This window comes from Anser anser (assembly GCF_964211835.1).
Source record: "Anser anser genome assembly, chromosome: Z".
NCBI lineage: Eukaryota > Metazoa > Chordata > Aves > Anseriformes > Anatidae > Anser > Anser anser.
The window spans coordinates 47,682,956-47,697,639 of NC_139723.1; the positions used below are offsets into that span (position 1 = coordinate 47,682,956).

The 14,684-nt window shown below is 39.4% G+C and overlaps 1 protein-coding gene across 7 annotated transcripts in view; it reads right to left on the bottom strand.

The window, feature by feature from the left end:
- Positions 1-761: 761 nt before the first annotated feature.
- The window catches only part of APBA1 (amyloid beta precursor protein binding family A member 1), a 90,243-nt gene continuing 76,320 nt past the window's right edge, over positions 762-14,684 (bottom strand). For all 7 annotated transcript variants that reach the window (XM_083818803.1, XM_083818804.1, XM_083818806.1 and 4 more), the window contains 6 exons: positions 14,301-14,486; positions 10,415-10,594; positions 9,373-9,585; positions 5,493-5,612; positions 4,731-4,871; positions 762-4,363 (listed from right to left, as the gene is read on the bottom strand). In XM_083818803.1, coding sequence (XP_083674929.1) covers positions 4,292-4,363; positions 4,731-4,871; positions 5,493-5,612; positions 9,373-9,585; positions 10,415-10,594; positions 14,301-14,486 — 912 coding nt within the window. In that variant the 3' untranslated portion in view covers positions 762-4,291. The remainder of the gene's footprint in view (positions 4,364-4,730; positions 4,872-5,492; positions 5,613-9,372; positions 9,586-10,414; positions 10,595-14,300; positions 14,487-14,684) is intronic.

Here is a 14,684-nt window from a genome sequence, read left to right on the forward strand (position 1 = left end):
GTGGCGTGTATTTTCATTTCTGTACTCTCGAAGTATTTATGACAACCTATAGAGCACAGAAAATCCTATGAAGCCTTACTTGAAGAAATACTCCTAAGTTGGCTTTTGCTGGTAGACTTTCAGATACCATTCATAATCAATCTCTGGTTATACGAGTATTTCCTTTTCTTTCTTTTTTATTTAAACTCTGTCACAGGTAGTTCCAGGATTTATTCTAAGGACTGACATCTTTTAATTTTAGTTTGTTTATTCAAATCATGTGAGGTCTTTAGGAATTAACCATGCTGATGACCTTTGAAGAAAAACAGTGGTTTCAGAAATGGTAATAAGTGAGGGCTTTTTTTTTGTTTGTTTGTTTAGTTGGTTGGTTTTTTTGAAAATCTCACTTATGGAAAACACCCCACAACATTTAAAGATACTCAGACAATGAAATAGTATTTCTGTCATGTAGAAAGCATCTTGAAATAATGCATTTTTGGAAGGTTCAAACATGGTGACAGTTCATATGGTAAAAACTGGGATGCAACACTAGATAAGAAATCAGTTTCATTTAGGAGCACTAGTGTCATGTGTAACCTGAACATAATGCTGTTTTAACAACAAAGCTAATAGCACTGGTTCACATCTGCAGAAATACAGGTACTCATACTCCCAGCTATGCGACAACAAGGAAATCCAGTTACCTTCCAAGCATTCATGCATTCAGTACTGGCAAGCCAACTCCTAAATCAGTATGAGCAAACTCTCAGGCTTGTCTGAGGTATTTTTGTTTTGTATTTTATTGTTGCAAATCTTACAGACATTAGCGCTCTGTTAAATAAAGGAATGTAGCACAGTAAATACATCACAACAAAACAGCTGGCCAGAACTCCTTCCCCCATCCCCCCACCCCCCAAATTAAAAGCCCATTCCTCCTCCGCACCCCCCACCCCCCATATCAGACCACAGCAGCTTCATTACAGAGGTCAGAGACCTGTGGCAAAAAACATCAGAGGAATTACATTCAGTAGATGTGCAGTATCAACATTCCAGGCTCACATGTATTTATATATATATATTTATATTTTTATATAGAGATCATTAAATGTTTACAAAGAACAATATTGTTACAAATACAATACTATACTTCTCCCAACGCTTTACAATAATTTCTATTCACCCTCTTTACAGAACAATAATATAACTTCATAGTCTAGGTACTGCGCTAAATATGTACAAGAGATCTCAACCACATTGCTGTCTTCAGAAATTTATTTTATTTAAAAAAAGAAACAAGGAAAGCAAGCAAACCTGGAAACCCCAACTGAACCTCAGATTTGAACAACTCAAAATAAATGTGTGAAACTTTCCAGTAAAAAAAAAAAAAAAGAAAAACAGAATGGATGTTTCATCCTTAATGTAAACACTGAAGAATCAGACTGCACAAAGCAGTGAGAAAGAGAAAAAAAATCAGATCCGTCACTGAAGAGGGAATGTAAACCAGCTGTTTGTTCCACCATATTTGTTAAGATTTCACACATCATCTAACAAACCGCTGCAACAGTCTAGAGAACTGTCAGCTCTCCTTTCTCAGCACATTTTTTGGAAGTCCTTCACTCTACGAATTAAAAAGGGATTGCTTAGAAGACAGTTACCAGCAGCCTGTGCCACACCATGGGCCTCCCAGCTCAAAAGCCTTACACACACATCCTAACTGGAACAACAGATTCTTTACTAGACCCTGATCCTGCTAACATTCACTCGCTTAATGTTAAGTGGCTATTTACCACGGAAGCATTCGAGTGCCAAAAACTTGGCAGAATCTTGGCTGGAAGATTTAAAAAAAAAAGCTGCAGTTGTTTCATCCCTCAATACCCTTGCATGTTCAGGTCCTCCTCATTTCCCAGTGAAGCCAGTTAAAGACCCTACCATGTAAGTTTTACAGAGCCACAGAAACAAGTGAAGCTGAGAGTGTAAACATAGCAGGAACCAGAAGCACAGTAACTGTGTCTACAAGAGTTCACTGAGTTTCCTCAGGCAACTTATGGAAAGGCTGCACTGTATATAATCTAAATTGTACATGGTTATATATCTTATTTACATATATTACTATATATATGGAAAGTTCTGGAAAAAAAAAGTTCAAATGATCATCATAAACTAGATGTCTACAGTTAAACAATATACTCACAAGTCATTCACTATCTACTTGCATCAGTCTGGTAGCAGAGGTAAGTCACTAACTGGAATACCAACACCACGCTCTCGTGCAGTCTGCTATTCCAGAGACTGGGATTAAATGATATAACAACAAGAACTGCAGTAAAATCAAGTCATCGTACATTAACCTCAACACTAAAACATATTCACTTACTACAATAGTTTATGCACCACTTCATTACCTCCCTTAAATATTTACTACCCACTGAAACACAAAGTTTACCCGTTCCCTCTGATCAGACCACAGACGCCCATTATTCCTGAAAGCCAAAAGCAGACCTCTGGTAAGAGTACTCGATGGCTCTCAGCAGCGTGTGCACCAGCTGTGCCCATGCACACACGTGAGCACACACAGACACATCCACTTCCATGAATCCCTGGGGTCACTTCTAGGTGCCGTTACTGGACTGCAAACATTGCCTATTTTGCACAGTCCGCCACGCAGCAATAGCAAAACAAGTGACTGTGACCATCAACACATTCTCAAAACAGAAGGGACACGTCCGTGTGTGTGTGTGACCTGTTCTTGTCTTCATCTCACTGGGTCTTCCTATCGCACTAAGACAGAGCAGAAACTGTTTCCTTAAAAGAAAATCAGCGTTATCAGCCTGGACTAAATGCATGGTTCAATTTCAATGTAAACACCAGTATACAGTCCTGCCAAAAGTAACTACAAAGAATGGAGAATTTCCCTCTCACTACAAACAAAAGCTTTTTTTTTAAATTAAAAACAAACAGGAAAAAAAAAAAGAAAACCAAACAAAAAAACAACCACCAACCCATTTTTCCCCTTCCCCTTTTGTCCCTAGCATGCAAGTTACAGGCCAATCAAATCCTATACTTCCTACGTCTTTTTCATACAAGTGCATATAGTACACACATATATCTGTTAAGTGCCATACAAATGGAAAAAAAATATAACAACTTAACTTATATAACAAAATAAATACGTTTATTCCCACTGTATCCCTCCCATTGTTATCTATGTCATGAACTAAAGAGGATAAAATTAGACAGGTCTTTGGACAAAAATATATGTTAGAACTGGCTCAGAGAACAATATTACTTAGAATAGTATGCAGATCTCTTATATTCAAACTTCATAAATAGCAAGCACAATTTTAAAAACATCTATATACACTGGCACACATTGCTGTGTGCATCAAATGCAGAATTAAGAGCCTAGAAAACGTGTAGCTATTCAGCAAATCCCCATATTGTTTCTCTTGTTCTCCCCTCCCTCTCTCCCCTTTCCTTTAACTTCTAAAATAGGCAAGGGACTATAGAAGACATGTTGCATTTAAAAATGAAGTAGAACAAAAGGGTTCAGAAACTGGGGGTAGAGAAGGAGAGGCAGTTGTAAAATATGCCTCCCTGATTACTTGGTGTAATTAATGCAATTGTAATGTGTTTCAGCAACTCGCAGAGTACCTTTTAGGGTCCAAAAACTGGTAACAGAAGGTAATTAAAAGGTATTTGGACAGTCCATTTTACCACAGCAGCATTTACTCATTCTTCATAAGCAGGTATTCTTCCTGAGGGCAAAAATATCTTTTTGGTATTCTACCTTTCCTACAGACATAAACCTTTAAAACAGAGCTCAGTGCCTGTGGGAAAATAGGGGAAGAAAAGAAAAGCCACGTGCAGGATGTCCAAGAGAACACTTTGCACCCTACACTTCTGCTTGTTTGGTAAAAGACATCTTTCATTTAGCAACATTTAATTTATTCAGTTTACCAAATAATAGTCACAAAAATAAAACTGGTTATTAGAATGAATCAGAGTCGATCCTTTTTGTGAACCCTGCTGTGAACAATGCTGCTGCTATTTTCCTGTTTTGCATGTGGAACTGCATTTAGTTTCACTTGTAAAGAGATGCAACCAAAATTGTCCCGTATATTTTGCCCCTTCCCAAAATACAGGAAAATGTTACGGAGAAGGGGAGAAAGGGAGGGAAAAGAGATATAAAGTCTCTTTTTTTGTGAGACAAAGAAAGAAATGTCTCTGCGGACACAGAAATGCAGCACTAGAGAGACAAGCACTAATGAGGAAAAACATCCTCCATGCACATTGTGACAGTGAGGTGTCGGCTTTAGATGTAAACTGGTTGCTCTTGTGCAGTCAACAGTCTGTACATGGCAGCTGGCATAGTCTTCATATGAATCTAGGGAAAATAAAAGAAATGAATCAATATTCCTAACATGTACCATACTTTGGGAAGGAACTAGCTAAAAGGATACAGGACAGAAACAAAAAGCAAAGCTTGAGAGTTTTCATACTCTTATTAAAGTATTGCAGGCGGTGATTTTATGGAACCGTGTGATTAGCATCAACCAACATCTAAAGTTGTGGACACAAATATTTTCTGCCTAGGGTTCATCTAAAACATTTGAGAACTATCAGTAAATAATAAAAAAAGAAATGGTGGATTGTCTTTACCCTGGCTTCCATTGTTTAGATTTGAGTAGCAACAGGCCAAAAGAAGTAACAATGATGAAACATGTTATGGTGCCTAGGGGCGCTGCTCTTACCTCACCAACAGCATTTGACAGAATGTGCACAATTTTCTCATGGGGTGTTGCCACAACACTCTGCCCATTGATTTCAATGATCCGATGGCCAACACGCACACCTCCTCGCTCTGCTATACCACCTCTCATAAGGCTACAGATCTGGAAGAGAAAGGACAAATTTAGCAGGGTCTAGATACGGAAGAGAGGGTTTAGATTACCCATTTTTGCCTCTAAGTTGTAACAATACAGACTTGCAACAAATTCTAAAATACAATCCATCACAGATTTAAAGTAAAATTTATTACTGGCAAATAATTGCAGTGTATTCTCTTCCAAGAACAAAACTGTCAGAAAAGGCTCTTTGTGTTTTATGTCAGATACGCTACGGTTTGGCAGTTTAAAAGTGTATGAAGGACCACAGTTTAATAATGTTCAGGATGTAAACGCTTTACAACAGAGGAGGATTAAGAACAGTCTTTTTCTTTTGAGAACATACAATAGCTTGCTTAGACAGGAATGAAGCAGATGAGAACAGTTTCGGTACACAGTTTTGTTTCTCTAACCTGAAAGAGCTTGTCTGTTCCCCTGACTAACTCTGAAGTTGTGGACTAAGTAGAGCCAAAGACAAAAATAACTTTTACATCTAAGACTTCGCACGTGTGCAAAGTGTTGCTTGCTGTGAAGAAGAAAATGGCAGCTTCCCTCTTCCCACACTGTCACAAATAGATGTGAAGTTTCATGTATATTAAAGCTTCACCAGGGAGTCTGGAAGCTACTTACAATCCCATTTTGCACACTGAAGCCCAACTGGTATCTGAGGTCCGGTCTCCTGATCAAGACTGTTGTTACTGGAGGACACCTAACTATGTTCAGTTTAACCCGGGCCTGGTTTTTCAAACCCTGCAAAAAGAAATCACCATGAAATATGCTGACAGAGATAGGGTGAAACATTTAACACAAACACTGGGTAAAAAAGTAAGTGTTAAAACATTGGCATGGGAACAGTCCTGAATAAACAGTTCTTTGTATGCTCTAAAACAGAACCAAATCACTGAACACCAGACATACGTATGTGAATATTCAGTCAAATCAGCAATGCAGCATCAAATGTTCTTGCCAAGAAGCTGGCACTGTTGTTTTAAGAAATATAGCTTCCTGTTGGCAATTTCTTCATTTCATAACACAAGTAACATACAAAAAGAATATGAAACCGCTTTATGCAGCCCACCAAAAAAGCTGACTGTGGTTGGTAAATGAAATTTTAAATAGGTAGCTAAGATAGTAACAAATAAGTGGCATCTCTAATGGGATTGCTTTCTGCCACACAAATGGAGGGTTCTACTCATACCAAAATCATAGAATTCCCATTCCTTCTTCTCTCTAGATATATCACCTAGACATATCATCATGAGTGTCTTGTTACCAGAAGAAAACTGAAGAAATATATATATATATACACATAAATAATATACATATGTTATTGTGAGGGTAGTGAAACACTAAAACTGGTTGCCCAGAGAGGTGTGTAGTGTCCATCCTTGGAGTTATTTAAACCCCAGTGGGCACAGCCCTAAGCAACCTTCTCTAGCTGACGCTGCTTTGAACCAAGGTGCTTGCTAGTCTCGGAGTCTCTGTCGTTGTATGACTCCATGAAAAATCAAATGTTAAAATGCAGATAACTGCAATCTGACCCCTTGTACGATTTCAAGTGTTCAGATCTCTTACTTGTAGACTGTTAAGATCCTTTTTCTGTCCAACACAGAAGTGGACACAGATTTTTCTACTCTTAAATGCTTAATTCACACAAAGGATTAGCCTTCAATAAATAAATAAATCCACATCAAGAAATAAATGCTTTATAAAGAATACAGCATCTTCCACCTTATTTTATACAATACATATCAATTCCAAATTTTCTGAATTCTTTTTATATGTACAATTGAAATCTGTGTCCCATTGAAACTAATGGATGTCCGACCCTGACTTTGAAAGGTTAATTTCCACCACAACTAAGGTAACACAATGAAGTTTTTACATTCCGTTTACTGCTAACGATTCTGCTGACTCTGGACTCTGCAGTGACTTAAATAACTGAAATGGCATCCAGCCAGTGTTAACTGCCTCAGAATCTTTTTTCTTGTCAATGCCTTGAACTGTCTGGATGCAGCCATCACATGGGCAACAGCTGGCCGCACTTCCACACAATCCTGGGCTCAGCTTGGCTCGTTATTCAAGGTTGCTCCAAGAGAAAGTGCATGTGAACACGAAGTGGCAAAGCACATGACTGTGGGAAGTGCCTCAGCTCCACTCTCAGCAGAAAGAAGGTCCAAACTCCACCTCTTCTGTGACTGTATTTACCTCAATGGAGTTAGCTGCAGTGCTCAAGGGCCATTCAACATCTTCCTGCAGGTCTTCAAATCAACACACAGAGTAAAAGATAGGAGGAACTAAACCATACTAAGCTGTGGCTGTAATGTTTAGACAAAAGTCTGAGGGGATTTTGCCTTAATTTTCTAAATCCAGGAGGGCAGGAGTCTTGCAGAGATGACTGTATCTATGAGGAATTTAGGTGTCTAACTAGGGTCATCTGAGTTAATTCAGGCTGCATGTCTTCAACAGAGTTGAAATCAATGCTCTCTTACTCCCCCTGAAGCATGCACAATTTATTTAAATCTATTCCTTCAAAAAGCACTAATGTGGCCCCCAACAAAAAATTTAGTAATTTTACAGAAAGTACAATGACTGCAACAACACCTAGCTCCTAGCACTACGCAGAATGGTAGTATATGCTTATTAGAAAAATAGCAACTGTATCATTTGAACAATTTAGTTGCTTATGTAGTCCTTGAGTTTGTTTCAGATAATAGCCATCATCAGAGGCTTCCAAAAAAGAGACAAGTAGTGCAATACAATCAGGGAATAGCCACCACATGTGGGAAGTTTCTTTCTAGCTCTGTGGTTTTCAGTCAATTAGTAGCAGAGCTTACATCTGTAATACTAAAATTACCTTATTTAAGTGCTTGCAAGATATCTTCTAAGCTATATAACACTCATCTTTTCATAGGAGCCCTTAGGACATGCTAAATAAACCTGAAATCTGAGATATTTCTGCCACATTTAAACTTGTGCTTAGATCATCCAGTGGTTCCTCTACTTGATATGAGAATTGCCATACAAACAGGTCTACATGTATGGTTATGAAGACATGAAAATATGCAGACTTTGCTTTTGTCTAGAAAGACAAAATAAATGGCTACCAGTTCCTATGGCAACAGCCATAAGTACCAGTGAGGAAGAGGAATGTCTACAGAAGCTGGAGAGAGCAAAGCTGACTGTTTCTGTTTTGAGAAAGTACAGGTAAGGCCCATCATAATGAAACTCTACCTAAAAAGGCTCTGAATCAGAGAAGCACAACTCATCACTGTTTTAGAGATAAAACTGATGTGAGATAGGAAACAAGTAAGGCTAACATGAAAAGTCTGAATTCATGGTGGGTTTAGTTCCACTGAAGTTGGCACAGAGATTTTTAATATGATTATTTTTTTTTTTCATACATCACAAATGTAAGACTGCTTTTGCCACATTTTTAGTATACTACACTTCGGGCTGTAATTTCCACTCCCTGAATCTAAAATGGCTGGCTCAGATATCTGTGCACCTATTACTCATTAGAGCACAGAATTCATGTTTTTGGAAAACAGAATAGGAAGGAAGTCTTTAGAGCAAAAATCTGAGTTCAAGTATTATAAAACTGATTCGAGGACAAAAACATAAAAATGTACTTTGTGAAATACAAAAGCACAAAATGCAAAGAAACATATTGCATGAAACAACCAGTCACCAGGAAGTTGTGTAGTAAAGCAACTTTAACAGCCATATACATAGGAATCAGAGAAGGATTTCTCTCACAGTACGACACCAGATTTACATGTCTGCTCGGAGCTCTGTGAGGTATGTTGATAAACAACCAAGTCCATTTCACTTCATCTCCAGCATTCCCCCGTGATGTACCTTTCCAGCTCTTGAAACTCTGATGTTTAAAATACCTGTTCCCTACAGCTAACCCCGACAGTTCCAGTTGACCTGCATGCTTTCTGCAGTTACATACTTCTCTGACAACTAGAAGGAAGTTCTTTGAATTAAAAGACCCCATTTAACCAAGTCAAGAGAAGCATCACACTTTCAAATAACTCGGGCAGAGTTTCTACAAAGGATAAGCATGTTCCTTTGTCTCTAGTTCAAAGTTAAAAATATGTAAAAATAAAACAAAACAAGAAAGCCTCAGCTCCATTTCTGCCAGACACTAGGAGTCATTTAAACAGTTAATATGGTTTAGGGCAGTATTTGGCACCTGTGTCTCCATTTGTCGTGTAAAATGTTAAGGGCCTTCAGATGTGCATCTGGTAGTATCTTCCTTTTCAACAAAATATTCTCATGGTGTGAGGTTCAGCACAGAATCCTTGGCTATACAAGTAAATACATAGCTCACTTTCTGGGAGTCAGAAAACTTGGTGGAGCATAATTTGCAACATAATCTGAACATCACTAAATGGATAGTGCTATACAAACATTCGATGAGAATTATTACTTAATAGTTCTGTACTTATAATCCTCTCCTATCACGTAACCCTTTGAAAACATCCAGAAACATTCTCCTTACCTTTATAATGCTCTGACATGTTGAGAGTGGTAAGCCAACTAGACTGGTCCCATTGATCGACATGATCTGATCCCCTATATTCAGCTTCCCAGACTTCTCTGCTGGTCCTCCATGCATCATATTGGCTATGATAACTGTAGGCAAAATGGATCCCCAACCAGACTCCACAATCACTACACCTAGGATTTCTCCTTTTTGCTTTTCGATGTAAACCTGTATCATAAGAAAAAGTGTTTCAAACAAAAGCTTTTTCTCAACTACGGAACTGACCCCCTTCCCCCTGCAATCCTGCCTCCCCCCAACCACAAAAACACATATTTCATGAATCAACAAACACATACCCCCTCATTATTTGCAACCTGACTTCCTAGTGCAAAACAAACAGGGTACTACATTTCAGTTGCATTCAAACATGAGGTAATCAACACAAAATATACAGGTTTTGCTTAGGGCTGAACATGCCCTCACACAACTTGTTTCTGCTTATGAGCAGAGGGAACTGGAAGGGAAGAAATCATTGTATGACGGGGGTTCAGTGGACAAAGCTAAATAGGAGGAGTTTGTAGGAGCTTATGACAGCACATTGGAAGACTACCAGCTGTACATTGCAGTGGTGCACAGGTTCCTTGTTATTAAAAGAACCAAGCAGCAAATCCTTTCAGCAACTACAATCCTTTAAAATCTGGAATCAGCCACTTTCACTGACACTAGTTCTTCCATAAATGTTATTTACTGTAATCTGTAAATCGTATTAATTGTTAATCCGTTTTACATTCATTTCATTAAAATACAATCTGAAACATTTGAAAATTGTTTAATAAAACAAACACAGATGGAAGATCATTTCACTGCTGATAGACTTCGGGTTCACTGTTTGCCTTTGATACAGAACTGATGACAGGTTGACTTACTGGGGAAGATATTCTAGACTCACTCAGGTCATTTATAGGAAGCATTAATGGTTTTCTGATTTCTGCCAGCATGGGCCTGCAGCTGGTACAGAGAATCTTAATGCTGTCATGGAGAAAAATGTGAGACCTACATCTTTGCAGTTTTCAGATTTGGAGAAGTGAATGAGGTCATCATTGTACATGTCCTGGGTATTGAGCAAGTCGCTATATTCCTTCTGGCTAAGGTCTTCCGGATTGATCCCATTTGCCCTCAGAAACTCCTGGTAGGCCACACTGAATGCTTGACCTATGGACTGCGCAATCAGCTGTGCCTGCAGCAGTTCCAGAGAAGAGAAAAGAAAAGAAGTCAAACATACTCATGGTCTTGTGCACTGCCACTTTCTCTGTTACAATCACACTGTAAAATGGTTTATCCCTACAAGTCAAGTTACAGTTTAAAAATATTTCTGCATTAGAAATTAATTTAAAAGGCTCAAAAATGTCAACACGTTTATATGAGAAGCATAAATAAAGCTATCCTTTCACAGGTAAGAATTGGTAGCATAAATGTAAGGGTATACTTGCTGCAGTGACTGAAGCAGAGATGGCAAAAGACAACTCTACCTCTCACCTACAACTCTTCTCATACATGCAGCTCCAAGGTGGCTCTCCCTTCTAGTAGAGGCAATGCCATTCTCTGACAAGCCAGCAGAGAAAATGAAAATTTTCTCTAGAAAACACAACCATACTGAAAAGGATATTTCCTTTCCATTTTCTCCCCCTCTTTTAAAATCATCACGTCTGTATTGGCAGCTCCTACCTCATCCCAGATGAAGGAGGAAAAGGGCAGCACCTGCTGACTCACTGAAGTAACCAGCACGTGAAGTTATGAGAAATGGTCATGTGCAGCTCCTTCCCCACCCTGATACCTCCTTCAACCTCTCCCCCCTACAATTCTTGTTTCCCTCCATCTCCCTCCACTTTCCTACCCCTTCCCTTCTCAGCCTGTCCTATGTATGCACTCTCTTGCACATGCAACTTCCCGTAGCCTCTGCGCCTCAAGCCACCAAATGCACCAGTCACCAAACTGCACTGACCCACCACGAGCTGTTCAACAACTGCAGCTGTGGGAGAGAAATAAGGCACAAAGGCAAACACAGGTAAAGCACTGTGTCACGCAAGGTGTGGGTGGAGCTGGAAACAGCAGACAACCGGGATGTCTCCCTTTGTGGCGGTGATCAAGGTGAGGTTAGAATGACATAGGTGCGGGACAGGAGAGGAAAGCAGCACAGCACGGTGCAGAGCACTGCTGTGCATAACTGGGGTGGTATGTGCAGGAAGCACTGTGCAGCACACAGGAGCTGGCTTTGATGTGTACTGAAACAGTCCCTTGGAGTGCAGTACTGGGTAGGGGGATGGAAGGGAAGAGAAGGTCAGAGCTCCACAGCTAATAGCCTAGGCCTTCGGGGGGCTGGTGATGAATGAACACTGCTAAGGTGTATTTTTATACAGCCTACCAGCTGTATTTTAAGGTCCAGTTTGGTCCTTAATAAGGGAAAGGTTCCCAACCCTGAAATAAATTGTTGATTGCGTTTTAAAGCAACTCAAGATAGCACTAAACCTGCTGATGAGAACAGCATGAATGCTGGTGCTGAAAAGGTCACAATCCAGACAAGCTATTACTTTGCCAATGCTCAGATCAATCCAGCTTAATGGCAAGAACAAGACAACAAGATAACAGGAAAACTACATCTCCCCAGTTCCACAAACTAAGAGAGTAGACAACTGGACTTTATGTTCACACAGATATATCTCATCTCCAAGAAGAGATCAACTCCCATTCGGACACCCAGCATTTGGACACATCACTAAGCATTAGCTCTTTTGAAGATCTAGCCCTAGACAGAATTGAAAATCTGGTGCTAGGCTCCTTAGATAAGGACATTTCCAAGCAGGTACGCATTTTGGCTAAAATCCACTTGAGTTTCTGTGACAGTTTCTGTGTAAATTCTTCTAAATACCCAGCTGTCCCAGAAGAAAAGATAACAATGAGACACGTATGAGATTTAAAACATAGGCAGGCTGTACTATTCCATTAGGTGTACAAGATCTTTCAAGATACCATCTCCTTCCTGCTAACAGGTACTAACTATGGTGTATCCATTCTCTTTCTTAGTCACTTGGATATTTGAGATAAATTTTGTACACTATTTGTGAACTACACCTTGACTAAGGAAAGCTGAAATGATCTCTTGCAATTTCTCAGCTTGTTTTCGTGCCACTGAACAATGCTTTTGCTGGAACTACAGACAGGTCCTTTCTAAGCCAGTAGCAGGCGGCACAGGGATGGATGATCACATCCAACACAAATATGCCCTGACCCAAACAAACCACAGAAAGTAATGCCAGTGATCAGAAGGAAGAAGCACAGATTCCAGCTAGTCAAGGTACTAAGAACAGCCTGGGAATCAGATCCAGGAGATCTAGATCAGAGTCAAACTACCGCGTGCTGAAGGAAAGCAAGCCACAGCCTCTAGCATCTGGCAGTTTGAGTTTTGCTTTTCCAACTGGTCAGTAAGAGAGCTACTACTGTACAAACTTGGAACCAGAAATACAGGAACAGCAGTCTTAAAACAGGCAACATATCAAATGATATTAAATGAAAAACAATGGCTATTCTTTTCATTTTTTTGCACCAGATTCTTGAAAGGCTCTGCAAAACTGGCTGACATGCTATTCTGGAAAAAAAAATCTGCCATTTTAAATGTTCTTTACTAAATTTTTTGTAGAGGATTACTTATATCAGCGCTTTTGCCTTTACTTTTTAACCTCAGCAGGGGGTGATAGTATGCACATGCATCTGCAGCCACATAATTTATCTGATCATGGGTTCAGACTACGTTCACCATTACATAAAATCAGCTGCTTATTCAAGTAAACCTTCCCATCTTGAAGACCTTGCTGACACACCGTGGAGTAGAAGGCATATGAGGATATTAAAAGAACCTGGTATTTTCACTTTACTTCTGTTAACTAGTTCAGCATATCTGACGTTGCACTGCAAAGACTTTCTTCAGACTAAGTGATGTGCAAGCCACAAGAACAGGAAGAAAGTCCTTATGTCATCCTCCCTAATTTGTGCCGGATGCCTTCCCTAACTGACATCACCTCTGTAATGTGTACATAATTTACACATGGGAGTGATTCCCCTTCTTCCACCTCCTGCTACAGGAACCATTTGAGTTGACTAGTATTAATATGTCAGTTGCCACAGACACAGGTATGTGGAGGGTTTAGAACTGGGAATTTTTGCCTTCCCAAATTATTAGAAACATTGCGTGATATCACTTCACCTAGGGCTAACCTGATTAGGAGACTGACAACTATATATCTGGCCACTTCAATCTGATGTCTGTGTGTTTGATTTTACCTTTCATTTATAGACCTTTAAAAAGTGTATAAAAACAGCATGTTTTGTACACTGATCGTGAAGACAGGCTATCAAGTTTGATAACAGGTAACTTAGTTGACCTACACCACAGACATTCCCTCAGCTGTCTCTATTCAGGGTACTTCAGGATTACTGGAATTATCAATTTTCCTTGCTGGCTTTTAATACAACGTCACCAATTACTCCCTAACTCAGATCTCCTCAACAACAACAACAACAATCACATTTCTGATATGTATCAATGATCCTTGATGTAGTATTTAGGATTACAATTTCCCTAGGAAAGCAAGCTTCTTTGATAGACATTCACTCTCACAGGCAGATTAGGAGCTGGTATATGTAAACTGTGGCAGCTGAACCTTCTTCTCATTGCTACTGAAAGGTACTGTATGAGCTTAAAAATGGGAATTTTTTCTACAACAGTTTTCTGAGTAAAATGTCAGGTCTGAACATGCCAACAAAAAGCAAGATGAAATACCTTGTTGCAGTTAACGAATAAACAGGACCACTTGCCGTGGACTTCAAGATTACCAAAATGTGCTTACATTTCCACCCCTAGAAAATTATGAGACAGAGTAATTCCTTACATCTTCAGACTCAAAGACATGGCAAATCATTTTGTACTGTCTCTTTCCATCCTGGGAAGGGTGAGATGCTTCCACATTATCCTGGGAGTTAGACCGTGGCATTCTCCTACGAGCCATCAGAACAACTATATTCCCTATATCCGCAATGTAAGAAATGGTCCGCAGGGGATGATCCATCATGGTTTCCTGTGGAATAAAAAAAAACAATACAAGCAGGTGCTTCTTCTTATTGTACTCCTGGTCTTATGAAAACACACAAATGGTAACATAAGACCTTAGTTAAGTCCACGTAAAGAGTCATGCAGGAAGGGAGTTGCCAATAGAAAACAAGAGTTACACTTTCCAGAAGTAAAGCAAAGAACAAGTTTTACAAATTATAGTTTT